Source organism: Pseudophryne corroboree, chromosome 1, assembly GCF_028390025.1.
Source record: "Pseudophryne corroboree isolate aPseCor3 chromosome 1, aPseCor3.hap2, whole genome shotgun sequence".
Lineage (NCBI taxonomy): Eukaryota > Metazoa > Chordata > Amphibia > Anura > Myobatrachidae > Pseudophryne > Pseudophryne corroboree.
In genome coordinates this window covers 1,115,129,364-1,115,148,166 of record NC_086444.1, presented here as the reverse complement: position 1 = coordinate 1,115,148,166, position 18,803 = coordinate 1,115,129,364, and the positions used below count along the sequence as shown (strand labels likewise).

Here is an 18,803-nt window from a genome sequence, read left to right as displayed (position 1 = left end):
CCCAGCTGTTGCTGTGGTCCCCAGGTCCGATGGACCGACCCCCAAATAACTCCTTCCCTTTATACAGCAATACTTCCATCTGCCGTATGGGATCTGTATCACCTGACCACTGTCGTGTCCCTGACATCTTCTGGGAGATATGGACAACGCACTTATCTTGATGCCAGAGAGCAAATATCCCTCTGTGCATCTCACATACATATATATAGAATGCATCCTATTAAATGCTCTACATGAATAAAATATTTTCAGTCAGGGAATCCGACCAAGCCAACCCAGCACTGCATCTCCAGGCTGATGGCGATCGCTGGTCGCAGTATAACCACCGTATGTGTGTATATACTTTTTAGGATATTTTTCCAGCTTCCTATCAGCTGGCTCCTTGAGGGCGGCCGTATCTGGAGACGGTAACGCCACTTGATAAGCGTGTGAGCGCCTTATCACCCTAAGGGGTGTTTCCCAACGTACCCTAATTTCTGGCGGGAAAGGGTATAACGCCAATATTTGCTATCGGGGTAACCCTACGCATCATCACACACTTCATTTTATTTTATCTGATTCAGGAAAAACTACAGGTAGTTTTTTCACTCCCACATAATACCCTTTCTTGTGGTACTTGTAGTATCAGAAACACGTAACACCTCCTTCATTGCCCTTAACGTGTGGCCCTAATGAGAAATACGTTTGTTTATTCACCGTCGACACTGTATTCAGTGTCCGTGTCTGTGTCTGTGTCGACCGACTGAGGTAAATGGGCGTTTTTAAAACCCCTGACGGTTTTTCTGAGACGCCTGGACCGGTCCTAATAGATTGTCGGCCGTCTCATGTCGTCAACCGACCTTGCAGCGTGTTGACATTCTCACGTAATTCTCTAAATAAGCCATCCATTCCGGTGTCGACTCCCTAGAGAGTGACATCACCATTACAGGCAATTTCTCCGCCTCCTCACCAACATCGTCCTCATACATGTCGACACACACGTACCGACACACAGCACACACACCGGGAATGCTCTGACAGAGGACAGGACCCACTAGCCCTTTGGGGAGACAGAGGGAGAGTCTGCCAGCACACACCAAAAACGCTATAATTATATAGGGACAACCTTATATAAGTGTTTCTCCCTTATAGCATCTTTTATATATATACAATATCGCCAAAATCAGTGCCCCCCCTCTCTGTTTTAACCCTGTTTCTGTAGTGCAGTGCAGGGGAGAGCCTGGGAGCCTTCTCTCCAGCTTTTCTGTGAGAGAAAATGGCGCTGTGTGCTGAGGAGATAGGCCCCGCCCCTTTTTCGGCGGGCTCGTCTCCCGCTATTTTTGAAGTTAGGCAGGGGTTAAATATCTCCATATAGCCTCTGTGGGCTATATGTGAGGTATTTTTTGCCTCTAATAAGGTTTTTATTTGCCTCTCAGAGCGCCCCCCCCAGCGCTCTGCACCCTCAGTGACTGTTGTGTGAAGTGTGCTGAGAGGAAAATGGCGCACAGCTGCAGTGCTGTGCGCTACCTTTATGAAGACTCAGGAGTCTTCAGCCGCCGATTTTGGACCTCTTCTCTCTTCAGCGTCTGCAAGGGGGCCGGCGGCGCGGCTCCGGTGACCATCCAGGCTGTACCTGTGATCGTCCCTCTGGAGCTAGTGTCCAGTAGCCAAGCAGCAAATCCACTCTGCACGCAGGTGAGTTCACTACTTCTCCCCTAAGTCCCTCGTTGCAGTGATCCTGTTGCCAGCAGGACTCACTGTAAAGTAAAAAACCTAAGCTAAACTTTCTCTAAGCAGCTCTTTAGGAGAGCCACCTAGATTGCACCCTTCTCGTTCGGGCACAAAATCTAACTGGAGTCTGGAGGAGGGTCATGGGGGGAGGAGCCAGTGCACACCACCTGATCTGGTAAAAGCTTTACTTTTTTGTGCCCTGTCTCCTGCGGAGCCGCTATTCCCCATGGTCCTTTCAGGAACCCCAGCATCCACTTAGGACGATAGAGAAATGGGTAAATCTGTCCGAAACCCCGAAAAAAGCTAAACTAACATCGGATACCAGTATAAAAGTTTATTATTGGTTATAGCAAACGTAATTCTGGTACTTAAATTGGGTCAAATAGCTGTTATACTGTATGCATTTTTTTTATGTAAAGAAGTAGTTCCTTATATCAAATGGTGCAGTAGTCACGCATAATTCCCAAAATTGTCTGGGGCACAGTGTAAGCAGGCATTCAGTCCCACTTACAGGAAAAAAGATAATCAAGAATGGATTACACACAGTTTGAATAACTTTTTAATGGATAAAAGCAAATACTTGCCTGCGCCACTCCAATAGTAATACTAGAGCTAGAAAACACATCACCCCAGGAAAATGTACAGCACTCTCTTTTACCAGTCCTTGGGGTAAATTTACTAAGATGGGAGTTCTATTTAAGATGGGATGTTGCCCATAGCAACCAATCAGATTCCAGGTATTATGTTCTAGAAGGTGCTAGATAAATGAGAAGTGGAATCTGATTGGTTGCTAAGGGCAACATCCCATCTTAAATAGAACTCCCATCTTAGTAAATTTACCCCCTTGTCACTGATCTTTATTTAAATATGACTGCGCTATGTAATTATCTTTTATGAAGTATTATAGGCTTGGCCGATGCAGAGTTGGCTGTAAAATGAGAATATTTTACACCTGAAACTATCACCTCCTTTTTGCAGAGCTAGGGGCCCATGGCCCATATTCCCTTCCTGCACCCCCAATAGCTAACACCATGTTAAGCCTATGTGTTACAATTTTTCATCTTATTACAGACAGGGATGTTCGTATTGCTTTTCGATACACTATGGACCTGATTCAGCTTCAGTTGCAGTTTTGCTAAAATTGCAAAATTGCACTTGGCTGCGATCGCATGCTGGGGGCCGCCCAGCACGGGGCAAAGCCGTCCAGCATGCAAATACCAGGCAGCACTGAACCCGCAACGACGTTTCAACGCCCCCGCAACATCGCGTCCCCGCCCCATTGGGCCCCGCGAATGCCTCAAGCAGAGGCGTTTGTGGCGATGTGATCATATTCTTCCAGCCACGCGTGCGTAGAACGGAACCTGCACGTGCGCAGTGGCCTCGGAAACGGGTGAATGCGGTCGTATCACATTAGCAATGTGACCTATATAAGGTCCACTGTTTGCACATGCATGGCTTTAGCCAGCAGCAGGGTTGGACTTGCCCACAGAGGTAATCCCCAGTGGGCATAACTCCCTCCTCTAATGTCAGGTTCCAGATAGTGCATTATACATTGTTATTCTATTAGAGGGTCATTTACCAACAGTGCAGGTTTTAGTGATATCCAGGCTTGAGCACAGGTTAAATCAAAATAACTGAGCTACTAATTAAGCCACCTGTGCTGAAGCCTGGATATCACTAAAACCTGCACTGTTGGTGTGCCTTGAGGACCGTGGTTGGGAATGCCTGTTCTAGAGGGTCACAGGTTCGGCATTCAAGACTGGGTTCTGGTGACCACGGACGCGAGCCTCCGAGGATGGGGAGCAGTTACACAAGGAAGAAATTTTCAGGGAACATGGTCAAGCCAGGAGGCTTGTCTACACATCAACATACTGGAATTAAGGGCCATATACAACGGCCTATGACAAGCGGAGAATCTTCTTTGCGACCTACCGGTTCTGATTCAATCAGACAACGTCACAGCCGTGGCTCATGTAAACCGCTAAGGCGGGACAAGGAGCAGAGTGGCAATGGCGGAAGCCACAAGGATTCTGCGCTGGGCGGAAAATCACGTAAGCGCTCTGTCAGCAGTCTTCATTCCGGGAGTGGACAACTGGGAAGCAGACTTCCTCAGCAGACACAATCTCCATCCAGGAGAGTGGGGACTTCATCAAGAAGTTTTTGCAGAGATAACAAGTCAGTGGGGACTTCCACAAATAGACATGATGGCGTCACGCCTCAACAAGAAGCTTCGGAGGTATTGTGCCAGGTTAAGGGACCCTCAGGCAGTAGCGGTAGACGCCCTGGTGACACCATAGGTGTTTCAGTCGGTCTATGTGTTCCCTCCTCTTCCTCTCATCTCCAAAATATTGAGAATCATACGAAGAAAAAGAGTGCAGACAATACTCATTGTTCCAGATTGGCCTCGAAGGGCCTGGTATTCAGATCTTCAGGTGATGCTCATAGAAGATCCATGGCCTTTTCCTCTCAGGGAGGACCTGTTGCAGCAGGGGCCCTGCGTGTTCCAAGACTTACCGCGGTTACGTTTGACGGCATGGCGGTTGAACACCGAATCCTAGCTGGGAAAGGTATTCCGGAGGAAGTCATCCCTACTCTGATAAGAGCTAGGAAGGAGGTGACGGCGAAACATTATCACCGTATCTGGAGGAAGTATGTTTCTTGGTGGGAAGCCAAGAATGCTCCTACAGAAGATTTCCACCTTGGCCATTTTCTCCACTTTCTACAGACAGGAGTGGATATGGGCCTGAAGTTAGGCTCCATTAAGGTACAGATTTCGGCCCTATCTATATTCTTTCAGAAGGAATTGGCTTCTCTCCCAGAAGTCCAGACTTTTGTAAAGGGAGTGCTGCACATCCAGCCTCCTTTTGTGCCTCCAGTGGCACCATGGGACCTTAACGTGGTGTTACAGTTCCTAAAGTCACACTGGTTTGAACCTCTTCAAACAGTTGAGTTGAAATTTCTCACTTGGACAGTGGTCATGTTGTTAGCCATGGCATCTGCGAGGCGGGTGTCCGAATTGGCGGCTTTGTCTCACAAAAGCCCCTATCTGATTTTCCATGTGGATAGAGCAGAGTTGAGGACTCGTCCTCAATTTCTGCCTAAGGTGGTTTCATCGTTTCATATGAACCAACCTATTGTGGTGCCTGTGGCTGCGGGGGACTTGGAGGATTCCAAGTCTCTTGATGTAGTCAGGGCCTTAAAAGTTTATGCAGCCAGGACGGCTCGGGTTAGGAAAACAGAGGCACTGTTTGTCCTGTATGCAGCCAACAAGGTTGGCGCCCCTGCTTCTAAGCAGACTATTGCCCGCTGGATCTGTAACACGATTCAGTAGGCTCATTCTACGGCTGGATTGCCAGTACAAGATTTGGTAAAGGCCCATTCCACTAGGAAGGTGGGCTCTTCTTGGGCGGCTGCCCGAGGCGTCTCTGCATTGCAGTTGTGCCGAGCAGCTACTTGGTCGGGTTCAAACACTTTTGCAAAATTCTACAAGTTTGATACCCTGGCTGATGAGGACCTCATGTTTGCTCAATCGGTGCTGCAGAGTCATCCGCACTCTCCCGCCCGGTCTGGAGCTTTGGTATAATCCCCATGGTCCTTACGGAGTCCCCAGCATCCTCTAGGACGTAAGAGAAAATAAGATTTTAAACCTACCGGTAAATCTTTTTCTCCTAGTCCGTAGAGGATGCTGGGCGCCCGTCCCAGTGCGGACATATTTCTGCAAGACTTGTATATAGTTGTTGCTTACATAAGGGTTATGTTACAGTTAAGTTCAGTCGTTGGCTGATGCTGTTTTGTTCATACTGTTAACTGGTGGCGTATATTCCAGGTCATACGGTGTGGATGGTATGGGCTGGTATGAATCTTGCCCTTAGATTAACAAAAATCCTTTCCTCGTACTGTCCGTCTCCTCTGGGCACAGTTTCTCTAACTGAGGTCTGGAGGAGGGGCATAGAGGGAGGAGCCAGTGCACACCCATTCTAAAGTCTTTAGAGTGCCCATGTCTCCTGCAGAGCCCGTATATACCCCATGGTCCTTACGGAGTCCCCAGCATCCTCTACGGACTAGAAGAAAAAGATTTACCGGTAGGTTTAAAATCTTATTATTATTATTATTATTATTATTATCCTTTATTTATATGGCGCCACAAGGGTTCCGCAGCGCCCAATTACAGAGTACATATGCACATAATCAAAACAAGAAAACAGTGACTTACAGTTGAAGACAATATAGGACAAGTACAGGGTAACTAAGCATAACTACACTGGTAAACGAAATAGAGATAAGTTCCAAGGTGGGCAAAAAACTGCGGGATTTGGGCAGTTGAGGTTTATTAAAGTAAAAAAAGGATAAGCACATGAGGGAAGAGGGCCCTGCTCGTGAGAGCTTACATTCTAAAGGGGAGGGTCAGACAGACAGGGGTGACACAGATGGGGTAGACCGAGCGTGGAACAGAGGGTTAGGATGAGATTTGGCTGGGTTTGGTAAAGAAGTGGGTCTTAAGAGCCCGTTTGAAGTTTTGTAGAGAGGTGGAGAATCTGAGGGGGAGAGGTAAAGAATTTCAGAGAAAGAGAGCAGCACGCGAAAAATCTTGGAGATAGGAGTGGGAGGAAGTAATCAGAAGACAGGAGAGCCGGCGTGCATTAGCAGAGCGAAGAAGACAGGTGGGAGAATAAAGGGAGATAAGGTCAGAGATGTAAATGGGAGAGGAGTGGGTGAGGGATTTGTAAGTGAGTCTGAGAAGTTTGAATTGGATTCTGAAAGGGAAGGGAAGCCAGTGAAGGGCTTGTAGGAGAGGGGAGGTGGATGTAGTGTGTTTGGTGAAGAAGATGAGCCAGGCTGCAGCATTGAGAATAGATTGGTGTGGAGAGAGGTAATTGTCAGGGAGGACAGTTAGGACGAGATTACAGTAGTCCAGTCTGGAAAATAAGATTTTACTTACCGGTAAATCTATTTCTCGTAGTCCGTAGTGGATGCTGGGGACTCCGTAAGGACCATGGGGATAGACGGGCTCCGCAGGAGACATGGGCACTTTAAGAAAGAATTTAGGTTCTGGTGTGCACTGGCTCCTCCCTCTATGCCCGTCCTCAAGACCTCAATTAGAGAAACTGTGCCCAGAAGAGCTGACAGTACAAGGAAAGGATTTTGGTAATCCAGGGCAAGATTCATACCAGCCACACCAATCACACCGTATAACAAGTGAAAACAACCAGTTAACAGTATGATAAACAACAGAGCATCAGGTCAACCCTGATGCAACCATAACATAACCCTTATTGAAGCAATAACTATATACAAGTATTGCAAAAGAATTCCGCACTTGGGGGGGTCATTCCGAGTTGGTCGCTCGTTATTTTTTTCTCGCAACGGAGCGATTAGTCGCTAATGCGCATGCGCAATGTCCGCAGTAAATTTGCTATGCAGTTAGGTATTTTACTCACGGCATTACAAGGTTTTTTCTTCGTTCTGGTGATCGTAATGTGATTGACAGGAAGTGGGTGTTTCTGGGCGGAAACTGGCCGTTTTATGGGTGTGTGTGAAAAAACGCTACCGTTTCTGGGAAAAACGCGGGAGTGGCTGGAGAAACGGAGGAGTGTCTGGGCGAACGCTGGGTGTGTTTGTGATGTCAAACCAGGAACGACACTGACTGAACTGATCGCAGATGCCGAGTAAGTCTGGAGCTACTCAGAAACTGCTAAGAAGTGTCTATTCGCAATTCTGCTAATCTTTCGTTCGCAATTTTGATAAGCTAAGATTCACTCCCAGTAGGCGGCGGCTTAGCGTGTGCAAAGCTGCTAAAAGCAGCTTGCGAGCGAACAACTCGGAATGACCCCCTCGGGACGGGCGCCCAGCATCCACTATGGACTACGAGAAATAGATTTACCGGTAAGTAAAATCTTATTTTCTCTAACGTCCAAGTGGATGCTGGGGACTCCGTAAGGACCATGGGGATTATACCAAAGCTCCCAAACGGGCGGGAGAGTGCGGATGACTCTGCAGCACCGATTGAGCAAACACAAGGTCCTCCTCAGCCAGGGTATCAAACTTGTAGAACTTTGCAAAAGTGTTTGAAACTGACCAAGTAGCCGCTCGGCAAAGCTGTAATGCCGAGACCCCTCGGGCAGCCGCCCAAGAAGAGCCCACCTTCCTAGTGGAATGGGCCTTAACTGATTTTGGCAGCGGCAAACCAGCCGCAGAATGAGCCTGCTGAATCGTGTTACAGATCCAGCGAGCAATAGTTTGCTTTGAAGCAGGAGCACCAAGCTTGTTGGAAGCATATAGGATAAACAAAGACTCTGTTTTCCTGACCCTAGCCGTTCTGGCTACATAAACCTTCAAAGCACTGACCACATCAAGTAACTCGGAATCCTCCAAGTCAGTAGTAACCACAGGCACCACAATAGGTTGGTTTATATGAAAGGATGAAACCACTTTCGGCAGAAATTGTGGACGGGTCCGCAATTCTGCTCTATCCGCATGGAAAACCAGATAGGGGCTTTTATGTGACAAAGCCGCCAACTCTGACACACGCCTAGCCGAAGCCAAGGCTAATAGCATGACCACCTTCCACGTGAGATATTTCAACTCCACCGTTTTGAGTGGTTCAAACCAGTGGGATTTCAGGAAACTCAACACCACGTTAAGATCCCAAGGTGCCACTGGAGGCACAAAAGGGGGCTGAATATGCAGCACTCCCTTTACAAACGTCTGAATTTCAGGTAGAGAAGCCAACTCTTTTTGAAAGAAAATGGATAGGGCCGAAATCTGGACCTTAATGGAATCCAATTTTAGGCCCAAATTCACTCCGGACTGTAGGAAGTGAAGGAAATGGCCCAGCTGGAATTCCTCCGTAGGAGCATTCCTGGCCTCACACCAAGCAACATATTTTCGCCATATACGGTGATAATGTTGAGCTGTCACGTCCTTCCTAGCCTTTATCAGCGTAGGAATGACCTCATCCGGAATGCCTTTCTCTGCTAGGATCCGGCGTTCAACCGCCATGCCGTCAAACGCAGCCGCGGTAAGTCTTGGAACAGACAGGGCCCTTGTTGCAACAAGTCCTGTCTTAGAGGAAGAAGCCACGGGTCCTCTGTGAGCATTTCTTGCAGATCTGGATACCAAGTCCTTCTTGGCCAATCTGGAACAATGAGTATTGTTCTCACTCCTCTTTTTCTTATTATCCTCAGCACCTTGGGTATGAGAGGAAGAGGAGGAAATACATAGACCGACTGGAACACCCACGGTGTCACCAGGGCGTCCACAGCTATCGCCTGAGGGTCTCTTGACCTGGCGCAATACCTCTGTAGCTTTTTGTTGAGGCGGAATGCCATCATGTCCACCTGTGGCAGTTCCCACCGACTTGTAATCTGTGCGAAGACTTCCTGATGAAGTCCCCACTCTCCCGGGTGGAGGTCGTGTCTGCTGAGGAAGTCTGCTTCCCAGTTGCCCACTCCCGGGATGAACACTGCTGACAGTGCGCTTTCGTGATTCTCCGCCCAGCGAAGAATTCTGGTGGCTTCCGCCATCGCCACTCTGCTCCTTGTGCCGCCTTGGCGGTTTACATGAGCCACTGCGGTGATGTTGTCTGACTGAATCAGAACCGGTTGGTCGTGAAGCAGGGTCTCCGCTTGACGTAGGGCGTTGTATATGGCCCTTAGTTCCAGGATGTTGATGTGAAGGCAAGTCTCTTGACTTGACCACAGACCTTGGAAATTTCTTCCCTGTGTGACTGCACCCCAACCTCGGAGGCTTGCGTCCGTGATCACCAGGACCCAGTCCTGAATGCCGAATCTGTGGCCCTCGAGAAGGTGAGCGCTCTGCAGCCACCACAGGAGTGATACCCTGGCCCTGGGGGATAGGGTGATTAACCGATGCATCTGAAGATGTGATCCGGACCACTTGTCCAGTAAGTCCCATTGAAAAGTCCTCGCATGGAACCTGCCAAAGGGAATGGCCTCGTATGATGCCACCATCTTTCCCAGGACACGAGTGCAGTGATGCACTGACACCTGTTTTGGTTTTAATAGGTTCCTGACCAGTGTCATGAGTTCCTGAGCTTTCTCCATCGGGAGATAAACCCTTTTCTGGTTTGTGTCTAGAATCATGCCCAGGAAAGGCAGACGAGTCGTAGGAACCAACTGCGACTTTGGAATATTTAGAATCCAGCCGTGTTGCCGTAACACTTCCAGAGAAAGTGCTACGCTGATCAGCAACTGCTCTCTTGATCTCTCTTTTATGAGGAGATCGTCCAAGTATGGGATAATTGTGACTCCTTGCTTCCGCAGGAGTACCATCATCTCCGCCATTACCTTGGTAAATATTCTCGGTACCGTGGAGAGACCAAACGGCAACGTCTGAAATTGGTAATGACAATCCTGTACCACAAATCTGAGGTACGCCTGATGAGGTGGATAAATGGGGACATAAAGGTATGCATCCTTTATGTCCAGAGACACCATAAAATCCCCCCTTCCAGGCTTGCGATGACCGCTCTCAGCGATTCCATCTTGAACTTGAACCTTTTCAGGTATATGTTCAGGGATTTTAAATTCAATATGGGTCTGACCGAACCGTCCGGTTTCGGGACTACAAACATGGTCGAATAATAACCCCTTCCTTGTTGAAGGAGGGGAACCTTGACCACCTCCTGTTGAAGATACAATTTGTGAATTGCAGTTAACACTATTTCCCTCTCGTGGGGGGAAGCTGGCAGGGCCGATTTGAGGTATCGGTGCAGGGGCATCTCCTCGAATTCCAGCTTGTATCCCTGAGACACAATATCTATTGCCCAGGGATCCAACTGGGAGTGAACCCACTTGTGGCTGAAATTTCGAAGACGTGCCCCCACCGGGCCTAGCTCCGCTTGTGGAGCCCCAGCGTCATGCGGTGGATTTTGTAGAGGCCGGGGAGGACTTCTGTTCCTGGGAACTAGAGATGAGCGGATTCGGTTTTACTCGGTTTTACTCGGTTCTCAAAACGACATCTTATTGGCTCACGGATGTCACGTGTTTTGGATAGCCAATAAGATTCGGTTTTGAGAACCGAGTAAAACCGAGTAAAACCGAATCCACTCATCTCTACTGGGAACAAGCTGTGTTGTGCAGCTTCTTTCCTCTGCCCCTGCCTCTGGCAAGAAAGGATGCACATCAGACTTTCTTGTTTTTCTGTGATCGAAAGGACTGCATTTGATAATACGGTGCTCTCTTAGGCTGTGAGGAAACATATGGCAAAAAATTTGACTTTCCAGCAGTAGCTGTGGAGACCAGGTCCGAGAGATCCTCCTCAAACAATTCCTCACCCTTGTAAGGTAAAACCTCCATATGCCTTTTTGAGTCGGCATCACCTGTCCATTGCCGAGTCCACAGGACCCTTCTGTCAGAAATCGACATAGCATTTATTCTAGAACCCAGTAGACTAATGTCTCTTTGAGCATCTCTCATATATAGGACAGCGTCTTTAATATGCCCCAGGGTCAATAATATAGCATCCTTGTCTAAGTTATCAAGTTCCTCAGACAGGGTGTCCGTCCACGCTGCTACAGTACTACACACCCAGGCCAACACGATCGCCGGCCTCAGTAAGGTACCTGAATGTGTATTAATGGAGTTCAGGGTACCCTCCTGTTTTCTATCCGCAGCATCTTTGAGGGTAGCCGTATCCTGTGACGGCAGGGCTACCTTCTTGGATAAGCGTGTTAAAGCTTTGTCCACCCTAGGGGAGGATTCCCAGAGTAACCTGTCCGTTGGCGGGAAAGGATACGCCATAAGAATCCTTTTGGAAATCTGCAGTTTTTTATCTGGAGATTCCCAAGCCTTTTCACATAACTCATTTAGCTCGTGTGAGGGGGGAAAGGTTACCTGTGGCTTCTTTTCACCATACATATGTACCCTCCTGTCAGGGACTGGGGTTTCCTCTGTGATGTGCAACACATCCTTAATTGCTATAATCATATAACGGATGGATTTAGCCAATTTTGGCTGTTATTTTGCATCATCGTAATCGACACTGGAGTCAGAATCCATGTCGGTATCCGTGTCAACAATTTGGGATAATGGGCGCTTCTGAGACCCTGTCGGCCTCTGCGACATAGGATCAGGCATGGGTTGGGACCCTGACTGTCCTGAGGCTTCAGCTTTTTCTAACCTTTTATGTAAGGAATTAACATTATCTTTTAAAACCTTCCACATATCCATCCAATCAGGTGTCGGCGCCGTCGGCGGAGACACCACATTCATTTGCTCCCGCTCTGCTTCCACATAGCCTTCCTCATCAGACATGTCGACACAAGTGTACCGACACACCACACACACAGGGAATGCCCTTTTTGAAGACAGTTCCCCCACAAGGCCCTTTGGAGAGACAGAGAGAGAGTATGCCAGCACACACCCCAGCGCTATAACCCAGGAATAACACAGTAACTTAATGTTAACCCAGTAGCTGCTGTTTATATTGTGTTTTTGCGCCTAATTTATGTGCCCCCCCTCTCTTTTTGCCCTCTTCTACCGTGAATATGCAGAGGAGAGCCTGGGGAGCTTCCTCTCAGCGGAGCTGTGGAGAAAAAATGGCGCTGGTGAGTGCTGAGGAAGAAGCCCCGCCCCCTCGACGGCGGGCTTCTGTCCCGCTTAAATATGCATTTTCTTGGCGGGGGCTCATACATATATACAGTGCCCAACTGTATATATGTTTACTTTTGCCAAAAAGATGTTCCAAATGCTGCCCAGGGCGCCCCCCCCGCGCCCTGCACCCTTACAGTGACCGGAGTATGTGAGGTGTGTGGGAGCAATGGCGCACAGCTGCAGTGCTGTGCGTTACCTCAGTGAAGAACGGAGTCTTCTGCCGCCGATTTGAAGTCTTCTTGCTTCTCATACTCACCCGGCTTCTGTCTTCCGGCTCTGCGAGGGGGACGGCGGCGAGGCTCTTGGATCGGACGGCGAGGGTGAGATCCTGCGTACGATCCCTCTGGAGCTAATGGTGTCCAGTAGCCTAAGAAGCAGGACCTAGCTTCAGAGAGTAGGGCTGCTTCTCTCCCCTCTGTCCCACGATGCAGGGAGTCTGTTGCCAGCAGAGCTCCCTGAAAATAAAAAACCTAACAAAATACTTTCTCTCAGCGAACTCAGGAGAGCTCACTGAAAAGCACCCAGCTCGTCTGGGCACAGTATCAAACTGAGGTCTGGAGGAGGGGCATAGAGGGAGGAGCCAGTGCACACCAGAACCTAAATTCTTTCTTAAAGTGCCCATGTCTCCTGCGGAGCCCGTCTATCCCCATGGTCCTTACGGAGTCCCCAGCATCCACTAGGACGTTAGAGAAATAATCAATGAGCCATGCTACATAATTTGACACAGCACACTATTGCTGTATTGTAAATGCTGCAGAGTATCCTATCACATTGCGTCTTAGAATAGTGAAACTTACTTTGGATTTGTCAGCAGACCGGAAGACATAACACGTGCTTTGGCGATGTATGATGTCATCTTCCTTTAGCAGACAGGCAAAGTAATTGGGATCCTGGCTGTTATGGATCAGTTTCTGGACACGTAGAGGATTGTACTCAAAGATGCTAGAGAAGATTAAAGGATCCCACTGCTGGCTTCCCCCTGGATCTGGCTCACAGCAGAGGCACGTGGCTGACACAAAGAGCCGGACAGGTTGTAAGTTATTGGACCTGGACAGACTTTTCCTCTTGATCTCTGCCACTATCCAAGGTAACATGGGCATTGTAGTGAAAGCATTGAGAGTCAAAGAGCCTGTCAGCTGGAGATTGTATTCCAGAACCTCATCATTACGTGCTGATTGTGTGGGAGCATTAAATGATATAGGATCCATTATAAGACTATTAGCTTTCTAATCCTTACTGGGAAGATGGCGGGATTTGGTGCCGTTCTTGCATAAACACCTTTATGGAAAAGAAAATAAAGAAAGGTTAAAGACATGCAGAATCAGGATAAATGAATCCCTTCCACCGATCTGGCCATTCTCAAACTGATCCTCCCCAAACTCAACCCGTTTTGTAGTAAGGCTCGCCCCTTTCCTAATTTGCATATATAGACTAAGGGCTCTATTCAGCACTTGCTAAAAATCAGATGCCGCGATCAAATAGTTTCCGCCCAGAAATAAAGAAAAAACATCCATTGCAGAAATTGCAATCGCATAGAAAAACGCGATGCGCAATGTGATCGCATAACCATACGCGAATACCAGAACATCAAAGACTTTTTCCATCTGCGCCAGGCAAAGTCATCCACAATTCTGCAAACGCAAGAGGCTGGAAGTGGTCATCACTGATGTCAGAGACCTACCCAAAAAACGCCTTGCCACGCCTGCGTTTTTACAAGCACACCCACAAAGGGGATCCAGTCTGAAGAGCGACAGTGCCTAGGTCGACAATGTTTAGGTTGACCACTGTAGGTCGACATGTTCTAGGTCGACAGGTCAAAAAAGGTTGACATAAGTATTTCAATTTTTTTTTTCTTTTTTTGTTACTTTTTCATACTTAACAATCCACGCAGACTACGATTGGGAATAGTAACCTTGCCCGAAGCATGGCGAGCGAAGCGAGCCATGCGAGGGGACACGGTGCACTAATTGGGCTTCCCGGTCACTGTACGGATAAAACGACACAAAAAAACCCATGAAAAACTCATGTTGACCTTTTGACCTATCGACCTAGAACATGTCAACCAAAAAACCCTGTCGACCTTCAAACCCTGTTGACCTGGTGACTGTCGACCTATAGTGGTCGACCTAAACATTGTCGACCTAGACACTGTTGATCTAATGATCCACCCCCCCCCCCCCCACAAAGTACCATGTTTCCTTCCCTAAACGCTGACTTCTCGTCAATCAAAATGCGATTGCATTGAAGCACAATGCGTTTGCAGAAATAATCGCAAATTGCGAGTGCGCATGCCTAATGCAAATGCTGCACATGCAGTCGTATGATAATTGGCCAGATTGTACTCTGTGTCTTCAGTTTATCAATAGGCTTTTTAGTGTGTTAAATGTAAGAAAAGCAAGGTGCAGTACATACACTATATAAGACCATGATAGTTGTGGTTCTACTCCTTACTTCTCTTTTAACACTGCGGCCCACGGGTGGGGCAGCAGGACAGTCCCAAAAAAATGGGACTGTCCCGCGAAAATCGGAACAGTTGGGAGGTATGCTTTAAGCATTTTATCACACATGTATAACAGTTTTTAGAAGATCTCCTGAATGCCATTATAATTCAGCTCCAGGACCAACCGCCTTCTTTAGAACCAGAAGAGAAAGGAAGTTCCAATAAGTTAAATAGGGAGATGTATCAATCCTTGGAGAGAGGTAAAGTGGAGCTTTTAACTGTCATCTTGAAGACTGTGTTAGATAATACCCCTTTTCCATCTGTAGCACGGGTCGCACCCGTGTCGCCTGACACAGCTGCGACCCGTGGTACAGCCCCCTTTTCCACAGCGCTCACCTCGGCATATTGCCGGGTTGGTGACGCTGCTAGTGACGCCGCAGGGGCGGCACTGGGAGATCACATGACCTCCCAGCTCCGCCCTCCCTTACACTGTGAACGGGAGCCGTGTCGCCTCGACCCGGCTCCCGTTCACACTAGACAGCTAGCCGGGTTGAACACGTGTTCAACCTGGCTAGCTACCTGGGTAGGATTCCCGGATCACTTAATCAGGGAATTTGCAAGGGGACCCTTTTCCACTAGGAAAAAAATAAGATTTTACTTACCGGTAAATCTATTTCTCGTAGTCCGTAGTGGATGCTGGGGACTCCGTAAGGACCATGGGGAATAGATGGGCTCCGCAGGAGACATGGGCACTTTAATAAAGATTTTGGATTCTGGTGTGCTCTGGCTCCTCCCTCTATGTCCCTCCTCCAGACCTCAGTTAGAGAAACTGTGCCCGGAAGAGCTGACAGTACAAGGAAAGGATTTTGGGAATCCAAGGTAAGACTCATACCAGCCACACCAATCACACCGTATAACTTGTGATAACGTTACCCAGTTAACAGTATGAACAACAACAGAGCATCAGATCAACCCTGATGCAACTATACATAACCCTTATTTAAGCAATAACTATATACAAGCATTGCAGAAGAAGTCCGCACTTGGGACGGGCGCCCAGCATCCACTACGGACTACGAGAAATAGATTTACCGGTAAGTAAAATCTTATTTTCTCTAACGTCCTAGTGGATGCTGGGGACTCCGTTAGGACCATGGGGATTATACCAAAGCTCCCAAACGGGCGGGAGAGTGCGGATGACTCTGCAGCACCGAATGAGCAAACACACGGTCCTCCTCAGCCAGGGTATCAAACTTGTAGAACTTTGCAAAGGTGTTTGAACCTGACCAAGTAGCCGCTCGGCAAAGCTGTAATGCCGAGACCCCTCGGGCAGCCGCCCAAGAAGAGCCCACCTTCCTTGTGGAAGGTGGGCCCTAACTGATTTAGGCAGCGGCAACCCTGCCGCAGAATGAGCCTGCTGAATCATGTTACAGATCCAGCAAGCTTGTTGGAAGCATACAGGATAAACAAAGATTCTGTTTTCCTGACCTTAGCCGTTCTGGCTACATCAACCTTCAAAGCCCTGACCACATCCAGTGACTCGGAATCCTCCAAGTCAGTAGTAGCCACAGGCACCACGATAGGTTGGTTTATATAAAAGGATGAAACCACTTTTGGCAGAAATTGTGGGCGGGTCCGCAATTCTGCTCTATCCGCATGGAAAACCATATAAGGGCTTTTATGTGACAAAGCCGCCAATTCTGACACACACCTAGCCGAAGCCAAGGCTAATAGCATGACCACCTTCCACGTGAGATATTTCAATTCCACCGTTTTGAGTGGTTCAAACCAGTGTGATTTCAGGAAACTCAACACCACGTTAAGATCCCAAGGTGCCACTGGAGGCACAAAAGGGGGCTGAATATGCAGCACTCCCTTTACAAATGTCTGAACTTCAGGCAGAGAAGCCAGTTCTTTTTGAAAGAAAATGGATAAGGCCGAAATCTGAACCTTAATGGAACCCAATTTTAGGCCCAAAGTCACTCCCGCCTGTAGGAAGTGAAGGAAACGGCCCAGCTGGAATTCCTCCGTAGGGGCATTCCTGGCCTCACACCAAGCCACATATTTTCGCCATATACGGAATGCCTTTTTCTGCTAGGATCCGTCGTTCAACCGCCATGCCATCAAACGCAGCCGCGGTAAGTCTTGGAACAGACAGGGCCCCTCTTGCAACAAGTCCTGTCTTAGAGGCAGAGGCCACGGGTCCTCTGTGAGCATTTCTTGCATATCTGGATACCAAGTCCTTCTTGGCCAATCCGGAACAATGAGTATTGTTCTCACTCCTCTTTTTCTTATGATTCTCAGCACCTTGGGTATGAGAGGAAGAGGAGGAAATACATAGACTGACTGGAACACCCACGGTGTCACCAGTGCGTCCACAGCTTTCGCCTGAGGGTCCCTTGACCTGGCGCAATATCTCTGTAGCTTTTTGTTGAGGCGGGGTGCCATCATGTCCACCTGTGTCAGTTCCCACCGACTTGCAATCTGCGTGAAGACTTCTTGATGAAGTCCCCACTCTCCCGGGTGGAGGTCGTGCCTGCTGAGGAAGTCTGCTTCCCAGTTGTCCACTCCCGGAATGAACACTGCTGACAGTGCGCTTACGTGATTCTCCGCCCAGCGAAGAATTCTGGTGGCTTCTACCATCGCCACCCTGCTCCGTGTGCCGCCTTGGCGGTTTACATGAGCCACTGCGGTGATGTTGTCTGACTGAATCAGAACCGGTTGGTCGCGAAGCAGGGACTCCGCTTGACGTAGGGCGTTCTATATGGCCCTTAGTTCCAGGATGTTGATGTGAAGGCAAGTCTCCTGACTTGACCACAGCCCTTGGAAATTTCTTCCCTGTGTGACTGCCCCCCACCCTTGGAGGCTTGCATCCGTGGTCACCAGGACCCAGTCCTGAATGCTGAATCTGCGACCTTCGAGAAGGTGAGCACTCTACAGCCACCACAGGAGAGACACCCTGGCCCTGGGGGATAGGGTGATCAACCGATGCATCTGAAGATGTGATCCGGACCACTTGTCCAACAGATCCCATTGAAAGGTCCTCGCATGGAATCTGCCGAAGGGAATGGCCTTGTATGCACCGACACCTGTTTTGGTTTTAATAGGTCTCTGACCAGTGTCATGAGCTCCTGAGCCTTCTCCATCGGGAGATAAACCCTTTTCTGGTCTGTGTCCAGAATCATGCCCAGGAAAGGCAGACGAGTCGTAGGAACCAACTGCGACTTTGGAATATTTAGAATCCAGCCGTGTTGCCGTAACACTTCCAGAGAAAGTGCTACGCTGATCAGCAACTGCTCTCTTGATCTCTCTTTTATGAGGAGATCGTCCAAGTATGGGATAATTGTGACTCCTTGCTTCCGCAGGAGCACCATCATTTCCGCCATTACCTTGGTAAATATTCTCGGTGCCGTGGAGAGACCAAACGGCAACGTCTGAAATTGGTAATGACAATCCTGTACCACAAATCTGAGGTACGCCTGATGAGGTGGATAAATGGGGACATGAAGGTATGCATCCTTTATGTCCAGAGACACCATAAAATCCCCCCCTTCCAGGCTTGCGATGACCGCTCTGAGCGATTCCATCTTGAACTTGAACCTTTTCAGGTATATGTTCAGGGATTTTAAATTCAATATGGGTCTGACCGTACCGTCCGGTTTCGGTACCACAAACATGGTCGAATAATAACCCTTTCCTTGTTGAAGGAGGGGAACCTTGACCACCACCTGCTGAAGATACATTTTGTGAATTGCAGCTAACACTATTTCCCTCTCTAAGGAGGAAGCTGGCAGGGCCGATTTGAGGTATCGGTGAGGGGGCATCTCTTCGAATTCCAGCTTGTATCCCTGAGACACAATCTCTATCGCCCAGGGATCCACCTGGGAGTGAACCCACTTGTGGCTGAAATGTCGGAGACGCGCCCCCACCAGGCCTAGCTCCGCCTGTGGAGCCCCAGCGTCATGCGGTGGATTTAGTGGAAGCCGGGGAGGACTTCTGTTCCTGGGAACTAGCTGTGTTGTGCAGCTTCTTTCCTCTGC

General features: G+C 48.6%; 1 protein-coding gene across 3 annotated transcripts in view; it reads right to left on the bottom strand.

The window, feature by feature from the left end:
* Positions 1-18,803, bottom strand: part of TBC1D1 (TBC1 domain family member 1) — a 349,707-nt gene that overhangs the window by 311,622 nt on the left and 19,282 nt on the right. For all 3 annotated transcript variants that reach the window (XM_063922416.1, XM_063922425.1, XM_063922450.1), the window contains exon 2: positions 13,121-13,601. In XM_063922416.1, the coding sequence (XP_063778486.1) occupies positions 13,121-13,531 (411 nt within the window). In that variant the 5' untranslated portion in view covers positions 13,532-13,601. The remainder of the gene's footprint in view (positions 1-13,120; positions 13,602-18,803) is intronic.